The sequence below is a fragment of the Miniopterus natalensis genome, chromosome 2, assembly GCF_054644295.1.
Source record: "Miniopterus natalensis isolate mMinNat1 chromosome 2, mMinNat1.hap1, whole genome shotgun sequence".
NCBI lineage: Eukaryota > Metazoa > Chordata > Mammalia > Chiroptera > Miniopteridae > Miniopterus > Miniopterus natalensis.
In genome coordinates, this window is record NC_142082.1 from 86,224,655 (window position 1) to 86,240,560 (window position 15,906).

The window sequence follows — 15,906 nt, forward strand, 5'->3', positions numbered from 1 at the left end:
TTATGTTGAGGTATGATCCCTCTATTTACACTTTGCTGAGAGAATTTATCAAAAATGGGTGTTGGATTTTATGAAAAGATTTTTCTACATCTATGGATATGATCATGTCATTTTTGTCTTTCAGTTTGTTTATGTGATGTATCACGTTTGTTGATTTACAAATACTGTACCAGCCTTGGATCCCAGGAATAATCCCCCTTGGTCATGGTATATGATCTTAATATATTGCTGGATCCGATTTGCTGATATTTTGTTGAGGATTTTAGCATCTATGTTCATCAGAGATATTGCCCTGTAATTCTCTTTCTTTGTAGTGTCTTTATCTGGTTTTGGAATTGGGCTAATGCTGGCCTTGTAGAAAGATCTTGGAAGTGTTCCTTCTGCTTGGATTTTTTTAAATGTTTTGAGGAGGATAGGTGTTAATTCTTCTTTGAATGTTTGGTAAAACACCCCTGTGAAGCCATCTGGGCCAGGGCTTTTATGTGCTGGAAGCCCTTTCATTACTGCTTCAGCAGTAATTACTGGTTATTGGCCTATTCAGGCTTTCTGACTCTTCCTGATTGAGTTTTGGAACGTATTTTTCTAGAAATTTGTCTATTTCACCCAGATTATCCAGCTTGGTGGCATATAGTTGTTCATAGTACTTTCTTACAATCTTTTGTATTTCTGTTGGGTTAGTTGTTATTTCACCTCTTTTGTTCCTGATTTTGTTTATTTGGGTCCTCTTTGTTTCTTGATGAGTCTGGCTAAAGGTGCCTCAATCTTGTTTATCTTTTCAAATAATGAGCTCTTGGTTTCATTGATCTTTTGTATTTTTTTAATTTATTTTCTATGTCATTCATTTATGCTCTGATATTATTTCCTTCCTTCTACTTACTTTGGGCTTTTCTTGCTGTTCTCTTTCTAAGTTTTTAACTTGTAGGGTTAGAGAGTCTATTAGAAGTTTTTCTTGTCATGTGTGTAGTGCTATAAACTTTCCTCTCTGGACTCCTTTCATTGTGTTCCATAGATTTGGAGTTGTGTGTTCATTTTCCTTTTTTTCCTGGAAGTTTTTTTATTTATTTCTTGATATCTATGGTAACCCATTCATTGTCTAAAAACGTGCTTTTTAGCCTCCATGTGTTTGAATTTTTTTTAATGTTTTATTGTGGTTAATTTCTAATTTCATGACATTGTGTTCCAAGAAGATACTTGATATGATTTCAGTCTTCTGGAACTTGTAGAGACTTGTTTTATATCCTAACATGTGGTCTATCTTTGAGAATGTCCCAAGTACACTTGAGAAGAATGTCTATTTTGCAGCTTTGGTGTAGAATGTTCTGTAAATGTCAGTTAAATCCACCTGATCTTGTGTGTCATTTTGGGTCACTGTTCCTTGTTGACTTTTGTCTGGAAGACCTATCCAGAGAAGTCAGCAAGCTGTTAAAGCCCTCTGGTATGACTGTGTTGCTGTCGATCTCTCCCTTAAAGTCTTCTAGAAGTTTTTCAATAAATTTAGATGCTCCTATGTTGGGTGCATATTTGTTTATCAGGGTTATATGCTCTTGTTTGATTGATCCCTTTAGTATTATGTTAAGACCTTTCTTGTCTGTCCTTATGGTCTTCATTTTGAAGTCCATTTTGTCAGGTATGAGTATCACTACCCCAGCTTTTTTTCATTTCTATTTGCATGGAAAAAATTTTTTCCATCCCTTCACTCTCATCCTGTGTGAGTCTTTTGTTCTGAGATGGGTCTCTTGTAGACAGCATATATTTGGGTCATGTTTTCTTATCCATTCCGCCACCCCATATCTGTTTATTGGGGCATTAATCCATTTGCATTTAAGGTTATTATTGAAAGAGACTTATCTACTGCCATTTCACTTCTTTATGCTTATGTTTCTCTTTCTCCCTATTTCTACTTCTAATTATAGCAGTCTCTTTAACATGTCCTGTAATTCTGGTTTTGTAGTGATAATGTCCTTTAGCCTTAATTTTGTCTCACAAGGTTTTTATTTCACCATCTATCTTGAATGATAATCTTGCTGGATAGAGTAGTCTTGGTTTCAGATCCTTATTTTGCATTACCTTGAATACTTCCTGCGATTTCCTTCTGGCCTGTAGAGTTTTTGATGAGAAGTCAGATGACAGCCTTATGGGGTCTCCTTTGTAGGTAACAGATTGCTTTTCTCTAGCTTCCTTTAAGTTTCTCTCTCTGTGTTGGATTCTTGGCATTTTATTTATGATATGTCTGGGCGTGGGTCTCTTTGGATTCTTCTTGCTTCGGACTCTCTTTGCCTCCTGAACTTGTATGACTTTTTCTTGACCAGGTTAGGGAAGTTTGTTGCCATTATTTCATCAAATAGGTTCTCTAACCCTTGCTTACTTTCAACCTCCTCTGGCAGTCATGTAATGCGAATATTGTTAGGTTTCTTGTTGTCCCACAGCTCCTTTAGACTGTCCTCCTGTTTTTGCTTTTTTTCTTTTTTGGTCCTTGAGTGATTTTTTTCTACACCATCTTCTAATTCACTGATTCGATCCTCAGCTTCCTTTAACCTGCTGTTTATTCCTTCCAATGTATTCTTTATTTCTGCTATGTCATTCTTCATTTCCTTCATAGTTTCCATATATTTTTTCATGCTGTGGAGTATCCTTACAATTAGTATTTTGAACTCTATACCTGAGAGATTGCTTATTTTCATTTCATTTGGCTCTTTTCTGGAGACTTTTCTTGTTCTTTCATTTGAGGCTTGTTAAAATAAAATTTTAAGTGTTCTTATGATGTCTATTTTTAGAGACTATATCAGTTCAAATATAATCAGTTAATGAAAACGAACCCTACATAAATTAAATCATTCCCTTGCTTCACTTTCAATTTAATTTTAATAGCATTTATACAGGTAATTATGAAAGTGTGTCATGTATATGTGCAAGCATATATATTAGGAATTTCATGGCTTTCAGTAACAGACTATGCCACCATCAACAAGGATCAGTGGCATGATATTCTCAAAGCTCAAATGGGCTTCTCTGCTTCTCCTGATTTTTCTTCTAAGATTCAAGGTGGTTGCTTCAGCTCCCAGCATTGAATTAATGTAGGAAACTTGCCCAAACTAGAGGGCATGGGGGCTCTTCCTCCTCCTTCTTCTCTTTCCTTTCTCCTCTTCTTTTTTTCTCCCCCACTCCTCCTCTTTCTTTTTTTCTCCTCTTCCTCTTCTTTTCTTCTTCTTTCTCCTTTCTTCTTCCTCTTCTTTTGTTCTTTTTTGTTGTTGTTTTGTTTTATTTTGTTTTAATTGAAGCCCTTCAAGAAATTTCCCCTGTATATCTCACATGCTAGCAGGATTATATGCTCTTCTCAAAGTTAACCACCAGCACAAGGGAATGGAATGATAATGACTAGTCTATACAGAGCAATACTGATCAGTAACGTAGTAGCTGGGGTCAAGCCCACCTTTCCTATACCCAATGTGGTTCAGTAATAGAACAAAATCTAGGTTGTGTTAGCATGGTAGAAGAAATATGGAAGTAGTCAGCGTCTGCCACAGAATGGTTTTACTTCTGATGTTATTTGATCAGTTTGTCCTTAGTCTACTAATGTGTAGAAACAAAGGTCTTTTTCATTGCTAGTGTTGTTATATTCAGAATTACCTAGAGATGATAATAAGGGACCTAGAATACCATGAAATATATTACGGTTTATATGACTATCAGTGTATGGAAATACATAGTGTAATTTTCTAATTACACTGTTAGTAGCTTCTAAGTTAGTGTTACTCAATTTTCTTTCCTTTAACATACTGTGTATCTTTATTTCCTTTCAAGGGCTCTCAAAATATTTTCCAAACAGAATTTTATGTAATTTTAATTTTTTAAAAGATAAAACTTTATATTTAGGACAGGGAAAGCATCTTGAGATCTAAGATACAATACATGATATTTTACAGTTCTAAAAAGTTGAGAATTATTGACTTAAATTTGATCATGGACTAGTTTCATTTTCCCCCCGTTAGAAAATAGTTCATATTCTTGACTGACACCAAATTAAAGCAATGTATTTCTCTGAATATGTACATTGCATGTTTTGTATGGGGAAGTTGTATTGCCAATCATTTAGATCTTTTCTCTTTTTATTCAGTAAGTTCTTAAATTTTTATTGATTTGTTTATACTCACCTACTGTGCCACTTCTATCACTAGCAGTATACCTTTTCAGTATGGCTGGTCAGAGGTAGGGGATTCAGTCTGATGATGCAACAAACTGAAACTGCATAAAAGGTAGTAAAATGTTTTAACTAGCCAGTTCTGCCTTTCAACACAAAAGGAATAGCTCTGGCAAAAAATAAATTTTTTAGCCGCATTTTTTGATCTAGTCACATGCCTTTGAATCAAGCTACTACACTATTTCTTAAGGAGAAACAAAACACTAGATTAATACACTTAGACTAATAACTGTGTAAAGATTAATGCTTAATTTTCAGTAATATAATATCTCAATTTTAAATTATATTATTTTCTAATAACTCCATTTTAAATTGTTTAATTCTTCATTATTTGTCACTTAAAAATGTTATTATAAATTGTCTAAATTTCTTAAGCCAAGGAAGTGTTCATTTCTGTTTTGTTTTTCTGCTATTTTAGCCATTCTACAAAGTCTGTAATGGATTTTGTCAATAGCAATGAAAACATTATTTTTGTACATAACACAATTCACCTCATTTCCCAAATGGTAGACAACATCATCATTGCTTGTGGAGGAATTTTACCTTTGCTCTCTGCAGCTACATCACCAACTGTAAGTACTTTGCCTCCATCTAGTGGTTTTATTGTATAATTACATAACTAGAGCATGTCAGTGGTGTTTTATGTTGTAAACAGGTTTATAAGACCTGTGCCTCATATCAAAAGGTATCCAAAAACTTCGGCTCTGCAAATAGATGGATTTTGACAAAACATGTTCATCTAAGGTAACTTTTTATCATATGAAGTTATATTTATACATGCATATTTAACTGTTGGGTTACAGCTATGTGTGTTTATAAAAATATTTCTCTAGTAATTCTGATGAATACATCTTAGAAAGAGTCATAACTAGAAATGATTTACTTTATTTTTTATATATTGTTTATCCCTTTAAATATATGTTATAATAAACTGTTAAAATCCTTGTTCTGTAAATCTTGAAGTTCTAAATACAAGTATATGCTTATTGTATAGTAATTAGAGTCATGAATATAAATTTAGAAAAAAATCATCATTATAAATGCAATGTCATATGATTTACTTGACATATTATTTCTAAGTTTAATATTATTCTAAACTACATCTAGGAGGTTTACCGTCCTGTTCTCTGAGATTTGATCTTGGAGATTTGATGTTGAAGCATTTTGCTTCAAAAGAGAACCAAATTAATAAATTCTAGGAGTGTTTCTTATTTAAAACTTTGGCATGTTTTGTACTTTTTCTAACTAGGTGCCTTTTTTATGCTACCTTAAAAATGTCAGTCATTGAAAACCTCAGAAAGCTTTATGTTGCTCACATGGTCTTTAATAGCATTTTTGTCTGACTTTATTTGCTGGCTCAACATTTATTTTAAAAAATACAGCTTTGTCTCTATGTGACACATTGAAATGTATTAATATAATAAGGTTGAAAGACATTCAATGTTAATTATGTAACTTAAAATATAGTAGGTTAGTGCTAACTTTATATTTTAGTTATCACTTCAAAAAATATCTCTGGCTCTAGCCAGTTTGGCTTAGTGGTTAAGAGCATCGGCCAGAGGACCGAGGGGTCCTGGGTTTGATCCAGCCAAGGGCATGTACCTCAGCTGCAGGCCTGGCCCAGGTTGGGGCACGAGCAGAAGCCAGCCACTCAGTGTGTCTGTCTCACATCAATGTGTGTGTGTGTGTGTGTATGTCTCTCTCTCTTTCTCTTTTTCTCTCTCTCCCCCTCCCCTCTTCCCTTCCACTCTCCTTGAAAAAGCAATTGAAAAAATATCCTTGGGTGAGGATTTAAAAAAAAAAAATCTCTGATCCATGGAAAAAAATCTTTACTCCCTAGGTGCCTATGTACATAGGAAAGATTAGAGAACTAATGCTTCCCATGTTACCTGTGTTCTTGCTACCATATTGGGAACTCATCTCTAGGCCCCAAAAGTATGCTTTTTCCAGAGAGAAACCTGTTTTGTTGAGATGTCTTTTACTTGGTGAGACAGTGTTCCAATTTGATCTCTGGCTTTATTTCATCATTAACAAGCTTTTTTCTACATCACTCTTTTTCTCATTACTCTTTTGTCATTGCTACCATTCCCAAAGCAATTTGAAACTTAAACATTAGCAGCAAAAAATTATATTCTCAAAACTCCTTTCTCTCACAGGCACATATATTTCGATTTCATCCATGAATTTATTCAAGAAGTCTACAAAGACAAGCAGGCTACAGGAGGGTGTGCCACAGAACACATTATCATTAGGGCTTTAATGGAATTAGTAGGAAATAGAGCCAGGAAAAAAAAAATAATAATGGTGTATGTAGAGTGTAGGTATCCTGTGAGATTAATGTACCATCCCTTCTTTTAATCTGGTTCTCTCTGGTGATTTATGTCAAATGCCAGTAAATTGAGAATTGCATATGATTTTTAAAAAACATTCTAATATTGAGGCAAGGAGAATTGTTCTTGTTTTTATATACTAAAAACAATCAATCATTGTTTTCCTCCTGGCATATTTTCCATCATATAAATTTTGTTTCATTTCTTACAAATTTATTATTTGTTGTCAAGAAATTTTAAAAGTTTGTATTGAAGTTCACTTTTAAGTATTTTAAAATTTCTACAGAACAAAAAATTTACTTTATATAAAGTTAGTAGTTGGTGCTAAAATTTTCATAGGTTTCAGATATTCACATTACTAAATAGTTTTCCAAATTTTAAAGCTAAAAGATCTCTATCAAGACAGAGAAATATTAAATTAATGAAGTATATTACTGATAAACATTATGATGTATATAATATTTCACTACCCAAATTTGCTTATTTTTATTTGCACAGTAAAGATACTGACATTTTGAAGTTTGATTTCCAAATATATTACCTGTGCAGTTTTGACCAGTATAGTTTGAGTTTGAAATTACTTAAATCCTAAACTGTTTTCAAAATACTTGGAAATTCATTTAGTTGTAGAAACTTTCTTTGTCTCTCTCTATTTTTGTTATTTTGGTCCATTAACTGATTGCACCAATGCCTGGTTATACAACATAGCTTATTTTATGTTCTTTGAATAAATTGCTTCCTTAAAAGTAACAGCCATAACTATTTCTCCCACTTTATACTGGTAGAACTGTGATTGGTGCCGACTGCTGAGTATTGATTTCTGTTACTTGACTGAATAATATTCTTGCTAAAAATTGAAATGTAGTTGAGGGGGAAAGTTAGGAATGAGGAGATTGAATAAAAAAGGAAATTAGAACTAAAGTATGGAGCTTTTTGACTTAGATTTAAAATGTAAAAAGCCAAGAGAGATATTTGGAAGGAATAAGTGAGAAAGGAAACATTGTTGACACCAGATTACCAAAGGCAAACATTGTCATGTAGATGCCATCAGAATTTTAAATCTAGATATATAAAGAGAAATAGAAACATTTGACGCTAATGCATGAATGATCTGATAATTTTATTTCAGTTTGTGGAGTTTTTCAAAATATTCATGCCTTATATGCAGATATGCATTTAATGAAAAATTATGAGAATGATAATATGGCAGTGTTTGGCAAACTTTTTTATATGAATCAGATAGTAAATATTTTCAGTTTTGTGGGCTGTATGGTCTCGGTCCCATCTTTACAACTCTGCTTTTGTTGTGCAAAAGCAGCCATAGACAGATAAAATAATAGGTGTATGTGTGTCTTAATAAAACTTTATAAAACGGCCAGTGGGGCAGGTTTGACTTGTGGGTCATAGTTTGCATTATTTCTTCAAATAAATACAAATGTCATAGTGATATTTTAGTGTGAAAACTTTGTTACTTATTACTGGCCATTGAAAATTCAATAGCTAGAGCTTAAGATAAATTCATTCTTTTCTATTAAACAAGAACTTGAATTTGACTTATTGGACATTTATTAAAGTTTCTTTTTCAGGTTTTCTCAATATTGTCATTATATTCCACTAGGAAGTATGTAACTTTTTAGTCATACTAAATTTTTTAGCGTTTGACATGTCTAATAGTGAAATTGTATTTAATTTGGAGAGAATAAGTAGAACAGTAAGTATTCTGCATAGTTATTCTTTTAAAAAATATGACTCAAAGATCAACACAGGAATATGTCTTTCCCATCAGTAGAAGTGTGGATATCATATAATTTATTCCTTATTATAAAAAACAAACTTGCTTCCTGTTATCAGTGAGACTCAGACATGATCTTTTGAAGTTATGATTTAATATAAAGTATATGAATTTTAGCATAAGATAAATCTTGTATTTTAACTTAGGTTCTACCACTTACTGGATATGGCCCCAACCACAACTTCTTCATTTATTTAAAGGTGTTAATTATACTGATCCCACAGGGAGTTTATGTGAAAATTGTTAGGTATATATGTATAGTGCACTAGAGAGGTGTTATTGAATGTTTCCTCCATTTATTTCCTTTTGGACCTATTTTTACAGAATTGTATCATGATAGAATAATCTTGTCATTTCTAAAATAAGGCTGTCATACTCAGAATTCTGAAGTTTGAAAGAGGCTTTTTGAGACAAATTTAATTATTATGGGTTTTGATGGCAAAAGACTAAAATAGTGTAATCTTTCTGTCTGCTTTTTGTTACTATGGGATTGGCATGATGTTGGTCTTTTTTCTTCCCTGGGACCTTATATGAATACAATAATCCATACTAAGTATAACATTTGTGTATTGCTGTTGCAGTATCATCATGTAAGAAAATTTGAGCTGTTTATTAATCTTACTTGTAAGAAAATATCTTAATGAAAACCTTAAGGAAAATATAGTATAGTTATGCAATATTTATATTATAGTGAACACCTTCAGCTTAATATTCAGGAAAGAATAGGACTTTATTGGAGTTTCAGTTTTGCCTATATTATTTAAAATCATATGTGACATAGAGAATTAATTAAAAAAATATTTTCAAGTTTCTAAATAAGACAACAGTTTTAACTTTGGTAGCCAGGGGGAAAATTTAGATCTCTTACCATGTATTTTGACCAGTCTTTTTTGAGGAGGGAACATTATTTTTGTTGAATTTTTGAAGTTAATATTTTCATGGCTAGTTGAATCAAATTCTTACTTATTCTATATACATTGTACCAGTTGGTCATAAATGAAAGCAAGCGATATGAGAGCCCATCTGTTGTGGCTCAGTAGTTGAGCATAGACCCATGAACCAAGAGGTCACTGCCTGGGTTTGGGATTTCATCCCCAGTATGGGGGCGAGCAGGAGACAGCCGATCCATGTTTCTCTCTCATGGATGTTTCTATCTCTCTCTCTCCCTCTCCCTCTCTGAAGTCAATAAAAAACACTCTAAAAAGGAGAAAAATGAAGAGAAGCAAGGAACATGGACCAACTACAAATTGCAAAATCACTTTATGATTTTAGACTGATCATTTTGTTCAGTCATCTAGAACACTGAATGCTTAGAATTTAATTCAGAGTCACCTATGGTTTTATTTTATTTGTTATAGAAAAATAATAGAGACTGATATTTCTGGCTTTCCTAATAGTTTCAAAGTCATAATAAAGAAGAACAACTTTTTCTGTTAAAAAATGATGATAGAGTCTTAATTTTAATTTATGTTTTCTTACCATTATCAGAATATTTAGTTAATAGATTTGGAAATATTATTAATTTTTTGTTTTATAACACTGATTATACTTTAGTATTCTCAGGAAGCTTTTGTATGTTTTCCTATACAATGTACCATGTAAACAGTGTATTTTGAAACTTATGCTCACATATATTTGTTCCAAAAATCAGGGAATAGAAATAGTTGATGACTTACATTGTGAGCTTCATTCTATCTGATGTTTTCAATATATTGAATATAATTCTTATAATATGATTCTAAAACTGAGTAAAATATCTATGTAATTAAGTTAGTTCACATGCAGTCCTCATTTAGTGTATCAATAAATTCTTTTCTAGCATGAGAAAGTGTTCTTTAAGTTATAATCACTCTAATATTTTATTATTTTATTAACTTCTGGGGCTTTTGATCTATAGGAAGGGCTCCAAATTATAACACAATCCTTTAAAGAAAATTCTTTAAGTTTGGTATAAATAGTTTATTTCCCTAAGTCATTTCCAATTAAACCAGTACAGAGTTAGAGCTTTGACAGAAATATCTTACTAGTTTATTTATTAAATGTTTCCTTAGTCATCTGCTAGAAAAATATATTTGTTTTACAAAATAGAATGTGCATAATTTCTAATACATCAATTATGTTTACATATATGTTATTTGGGCAGTTATTCTAATGAAAAAAAATAAATAGAAGTCTAAATATTTGATATTTGACCTTAATCATTGTAATTTATAAATGAATACCTCTTCTGAGATTTTTCCTTTTAATAAAATACTCAAATATAATTCTTAAATATATTACTTTGTGTTTCAATTTTACATTGTATTTTTATTTAATTTTAATAATTTTCTTTTCTTGTACTTTTTTGGTCTGTTGTCTGTTTTGTCTAATGCATGTCCAGGGTTCTAAGGTTAGTATTACTTAAGTAATTTTCAGGTGTTTAGTTTTAAATTTTATTTTTACTTATTTATGAAATTTTTGACTTGGTTATGTTTTGCGTTTCCATACCACCTTTAACATTAGGCATGTTAGGCATATTTAAAAGCTTCACTGAAAGGATTATTTTCTTAGTTTATTGATGAGTTACTATTTTATTATACAATAATCTTTAGACTAAAATGTCAATATAATTAAAACAATAATATTTCAGCCATATGTACAATCAGATATTACCCAGTTCCAATGAAAGGAAATTGCATGAAATTATTATTTTAAGATTAGTAATAATCATATGTGAATGCTCTTTATTTTTGAACCTGATAAAATTTTTAGATAACATTTCATTAAAATTATAAATTACTTTTATGTATAGTGTAATAAGAACTCCCTTTTAGGTTATGGTTTATGTTAAGAATGCTTTTCATTAAAACATTGTTTAATCAAAAATAACAGTTTGGCAAGTTATATGGATGGTTAATAATTTTATTTATAATTCCTATATATAACTCACTCATTTAAAAATGAAAGCATATTTTGAAGGTCAAGTCTTGTAGACCCCAAAAGACTCAAAAATAAGACCATTGGCTAACAAAGTAAGTTAGACTTCTAATAATTTCAGAAATTCAGAATGATGAAAAATTTATTTGAGAACATATCTATAGTTTCCTAAAATTCTAATATCTTGGGCCCTGGCCGGATTGCTCAGTTGGTTAGAGCATTGTCCCAATATACCAAGGTTGTGAGGTCAATCCCCAGTCAAGGCACAAACAGGAATCAACCAATGAGTGCATAAATAAGTGGGCAAAAGAATCGATGTTTCTCTCTCTCTCTCTCTCTCTCAAAAAACCAATAAATAAAATAAAATTCTAATATCTGAAAAGTTATTTAGAATATTTAATAGATCTAAGCATTGACCAGATCTCCCATTCTATTATAAAAAATTATATTGATAACTGTGATTTAAAAGAGGTTTTATGTAAAATGAATTTATTTGACTTTCACTATAGCCTATTGTGCTGTGGTCAGAGATTTTTAATTCATGCTATAAAATGACACTGTATATCAATGAAATGCTAGGAAATAAGGAATTTTCATTTTTAAAATCTAATCACTTCTTTAATCCGTAGATACTGGATTGGCATAATGCTGTCAATTAACATTAAAAACAAATTTTTGAATATTTTCAAGATCACTTTAAAAAGAAAGTTTTCTCCACTATTTTGATAATAAATAGAAGGAAGAAAGGTTGTTTATTCTCCATTTAGAATCAAGTTACATAGTGCTTGCAGTAATCATCTATCACTTTTAATACCCATCTTGTACACAAGAAGTTTTTAAATGTTGCCTATTAAAAAACATTGTTTTCTGCTGACATTTCCATGTTAATGTGAGCAAGAATATGTTTAAGTAGAATGATGGGTATAAGCAATGTCAAAATGAAACAATAAATTAGAAGAGATACATATAATATATACTTACATTGTAGTTTAATTTATCACTTGAAGAACTAAAGTTAATCAATATGGCTAGCATGCCTAGTTTCAGAAAATTTAAAAGAGTAATAATTTTTATTTATAAAGCATTTCTTACTTTATACTGCTCTTTGAGACATTAAGAAAATGAGGACTAGTCAATGAAGCCTAGTCATAATAAACCAAAATAACAAAAATGTTATGTGATAAACAATGAAAAATAAGAAATGTTGCTATTGTTTATCAAATCCAGTTATACATCTTAAGAAACAGAACACTTTGTAACATTCCCCTTGAAAGCAGGAAATTATATTTTATTATAGACAATATTTTAGTGAAGTGAAGCTTCACCAATCTAGAATTCTACTGATTCTTTTGATTCTTTTTATTACTATTGTTTATATCTGTAGAATAATTAATGATCTTCTGATTATTTTCACCTTAGATTTTTACTGTATATTTGAGATTCATATCTGAAATGGATATGAAATTGTTATACATTCTAATTTGACAGTTGTCTCATTTTGATGCCAAACTAAAGTGCCATATATCTTCCCTATTACTCATCATACATTTACAGGAAAGAAAAATTAACATTTTTTTATAAACAAGAGTGAGGAATTTAGGAAATACAAATTTTATATTATTAACTAATAAAACACAAAACTAACATGTGCTATTATTTCCAAATATCTTTGCAAACTTATCCTCAGTTTGGAATGTAGTTTTTACAGGTAATGACATTTAAATCTAACATTGATTTAAAAAATAAACTTCCTTTATTCATGGATAATTCATAGGTAAACTAAATAAATTCGATAACCAGCTTTTACAATATATCGAATTAGATAATAATTTATAATTTATTTTGTTTACAAAATATATTAAATATACTAAACTACTCTTCACCTATAATATGTATGTACATGTATTATATCTCCAAATTTTAACACGTCTTAAATCTTCTTTTTTAAAGACGGAATTGGAAAACATTGAAGTGACACAAGGCATGTCAGCTGAGACAGCAGTAACTTTCCTCAGCCGATTGATGGCTATGGTTGATGTACTTGTATTTGCCAGCTCTCTAAATTTTAGTGAGATTGAAGCTGAAAAAAACATGTCTTCTGGAGGTTTAATGCGACAGTGCCTAAGGCTAGGTAAGTCTGTTAAGAATAAAGGTGTACATTATATAATTACCTACAGACTTGTTTTTTGACATTCTGTGGTACGTAAAGTATTGATGATACAAGTTGATGATTGTGTAATGTAGAGATTATTATAGTAAATCACAGAAAATTATAGTATCTTCACAGTGGAGATAGTATTGATCATCTTAAATGGATTATAATTTGAAATAGAATTAAATGTATTTTGAATTATTTAAAAATTAATAGGACTGTAACATTTTTTATTGAAGTGATTTTAATGTATATTCATTTATTAATTCTTTTCTGGTAATTGAATACAGAGGGCAGTTGCCCTGGGCTCACACACATATCAGAAAATTCAAGACATAGTTTTATACACAAAATGCTGACTGTGCCAGTCTCACTATGTTTCTCAGAGTAAACTGTTAACTCTAATAAACATTACTGTGTCTGTGCAGTTCGTTCCATCTTGTAAAGAAACTTAGCACTAATATAATATTGTACATCAACTATAATTGAAAATTTAAAAAAATATATTTTAAAAACCTATAGATATTCTGGGAATGAAAAATAAAACAGGATGTGTCCATATGGCTACCTCCAAATATTAAAAAAAGAAAAGAAAGAAAGAAAGAAAGAGAGAGAGAGAGAGAGAGAGAGAGAGAGAGAGAAAGAAAGAAAAAGAAAGAAGAAAGAAGAAAGAAAGAAAGAAAGAAAGAAAGAAAGAAAGAAAGAAAGAAAGAAAGAAAGAAAGAAAGAAAGAAAGAAAGAAAGAAGGAAGAAGAAAGAAAGAAAGGAAGAAAGAAAGAAAGAAAGAAAGAAAGAAAGAAAGAAAGAAAGAAAGAAAGAAAGAAAGAAAGAAAGAAAGAAGAAAGAAAGAAAGAAGAAAGAAAGGAAGGAAGGAAGGAAGGAAGGAAGGAAGGAAGGAAGGAAGGAAGGAAGGAAGGAAGGAAGGAAGGAAGGAAGGAAAGAAAGAAAGAAAGAAAGAAAGAAAGAAAGAAAGAAAGAAAGAAAGAAAGAAAGAAAGAAAGGGAGGGAGGGAGGGAGGGAGGGAGGGGGGAAGGGAGGGAGGGAGGGAGGGAGGGAGGGAGGAAACTTAGCAGTGACAACACTTAGTAAATTTAGACCAGCTCTAGTCAGGAACCATCTTTACCTCTCTTACCTTTCTTAAAGGGAAATTTATTTATACTATTTAGACTTTATAAAGAACTAGAAAGCTACTGTTTACATACTTGCCTTAGAGCATGTAAGAAAGCAAGACATTAGATAGGGAGGAAATTCCTGATGAGTACTATTTTTACCCATTATTTAAAAAAAAGTATGTAAAAATCTACACATGTATAATTTTAGGGGAGAAGTTGTTTCTGATCTAAGGAAGGCATAAGAACTGCTTTAAGAATGATATGTTAATTAACATGATTGTGATTGTCATTTCACAATGTATATGTCAAGTATTAGGTTGTACATTTTAAATACATACAATTTTATTTGTCAATTATAACTGAATTAAAAAAGTATGATGGAATGAAATCTACTTTTTCGTTTTGTGTTTTTTAAAGACAGACAGGCTGAGAGGAATCATTTCGTGCCTATTGTAATTTTAGAGAGAGACTGAGCACACACGTAGAAATCTCTCTAACAGTGAGAGATGTGAGATAATTTACTGTGGGCCATCATGGATATTGCCACTCATATTTTACAATAGCTGATAGATTGAACATTATGAGAAAGAAAAATATATGTGTATATGTATTTTATTCCTCACTCAGGAGTATTTTTTCCATTGCTTTTTCAGAGAGAGTGGAAGGGAGAGGGAGAGAGAGAGAGAAACATCAATGTGAGAGAGACACATAAATTGGTTGCCTTCCACACTCCCCCGACTAGGGTTGGGGATTGAGCTGCAACTGATGTACATGCCCTTGCCCGGAACTGAACCTGGGACCCATCAGTTGAAGGGCCGAGGCTCTAACAACTGAGCCAAATCAACTAGGGTGAAAGAGAAATAGTTTTAATGCCTCAATATCTTCAAACCAGTATTTATTTGGTTATTTTGAGTTTTTACTTCTGAATATATTTCAAGCCTTAACTGCTGATTTGATTTTTATCCTAATAATTCCTAGTAGATTTATTTTTTAGCCATAGGAATGTTTTATATAAGTGAATAATAATAGTAATAATAAAGCAAACAATTATACATCAATATGACTGTTTAGCATTCTAAGCTCATTACATATGTTAATTCAATTAATCTTTATAAGGATTCTTTAAGGAAGTATGTTTATATTCATTTTATATATGAGGAAACTAAGGCAAAGAAAGTTTAAGCAGCTGGCCCAAGATCACCCAGGTCAAAAGTGGTAGACACAGGAATCAAACTCAGGTGGTCTATTTCCAAAATTGGGTACTGCTTATTGCTATAATTTACTGCTTCTTAAAATAAGTAAATAAATAAAAAGCTTGTTCTTATTGAGTGCTTATTGACAAAGGCCATAGACTTTCCTACCATGATGAAAGGTAAGGTGGAAATTGGGATTTGTGATAGTCGCCA

At 31.3% G+C, this 15,906-nt stretch overlaps 1 protein-coding gene across 4 annotated transcripts in view; it reads left to right on the top strand.

The window, feature by feature from the left end:
• The window catches only part of NBEA (neurobeachin), an 816,964-nt gene that overhangs the window by 240,981 nt on the left and 560,077 nt on the right, over nucleotides 1–15,906 (top strand). For all 4 annotated transcript variants that reach the window (XM_016197269.2, XM_016197275.2, XM_087814370.1 and 1 more), the window contains 2 exons: nucleotides 4,617–4,770; nucleotides 13,187–13,367. In XM_016197269.2, the coding sequence (XP_016052755.2) occupies nucleotides 4,617–4,770; nucleotides 13,187–13,367 (335 nt within the window). The remainder of the gene's footprint in view (nucleotides 1–4,616; nucleotides 4,771–13,186; nucleotides 13,368–15,906) is intronic.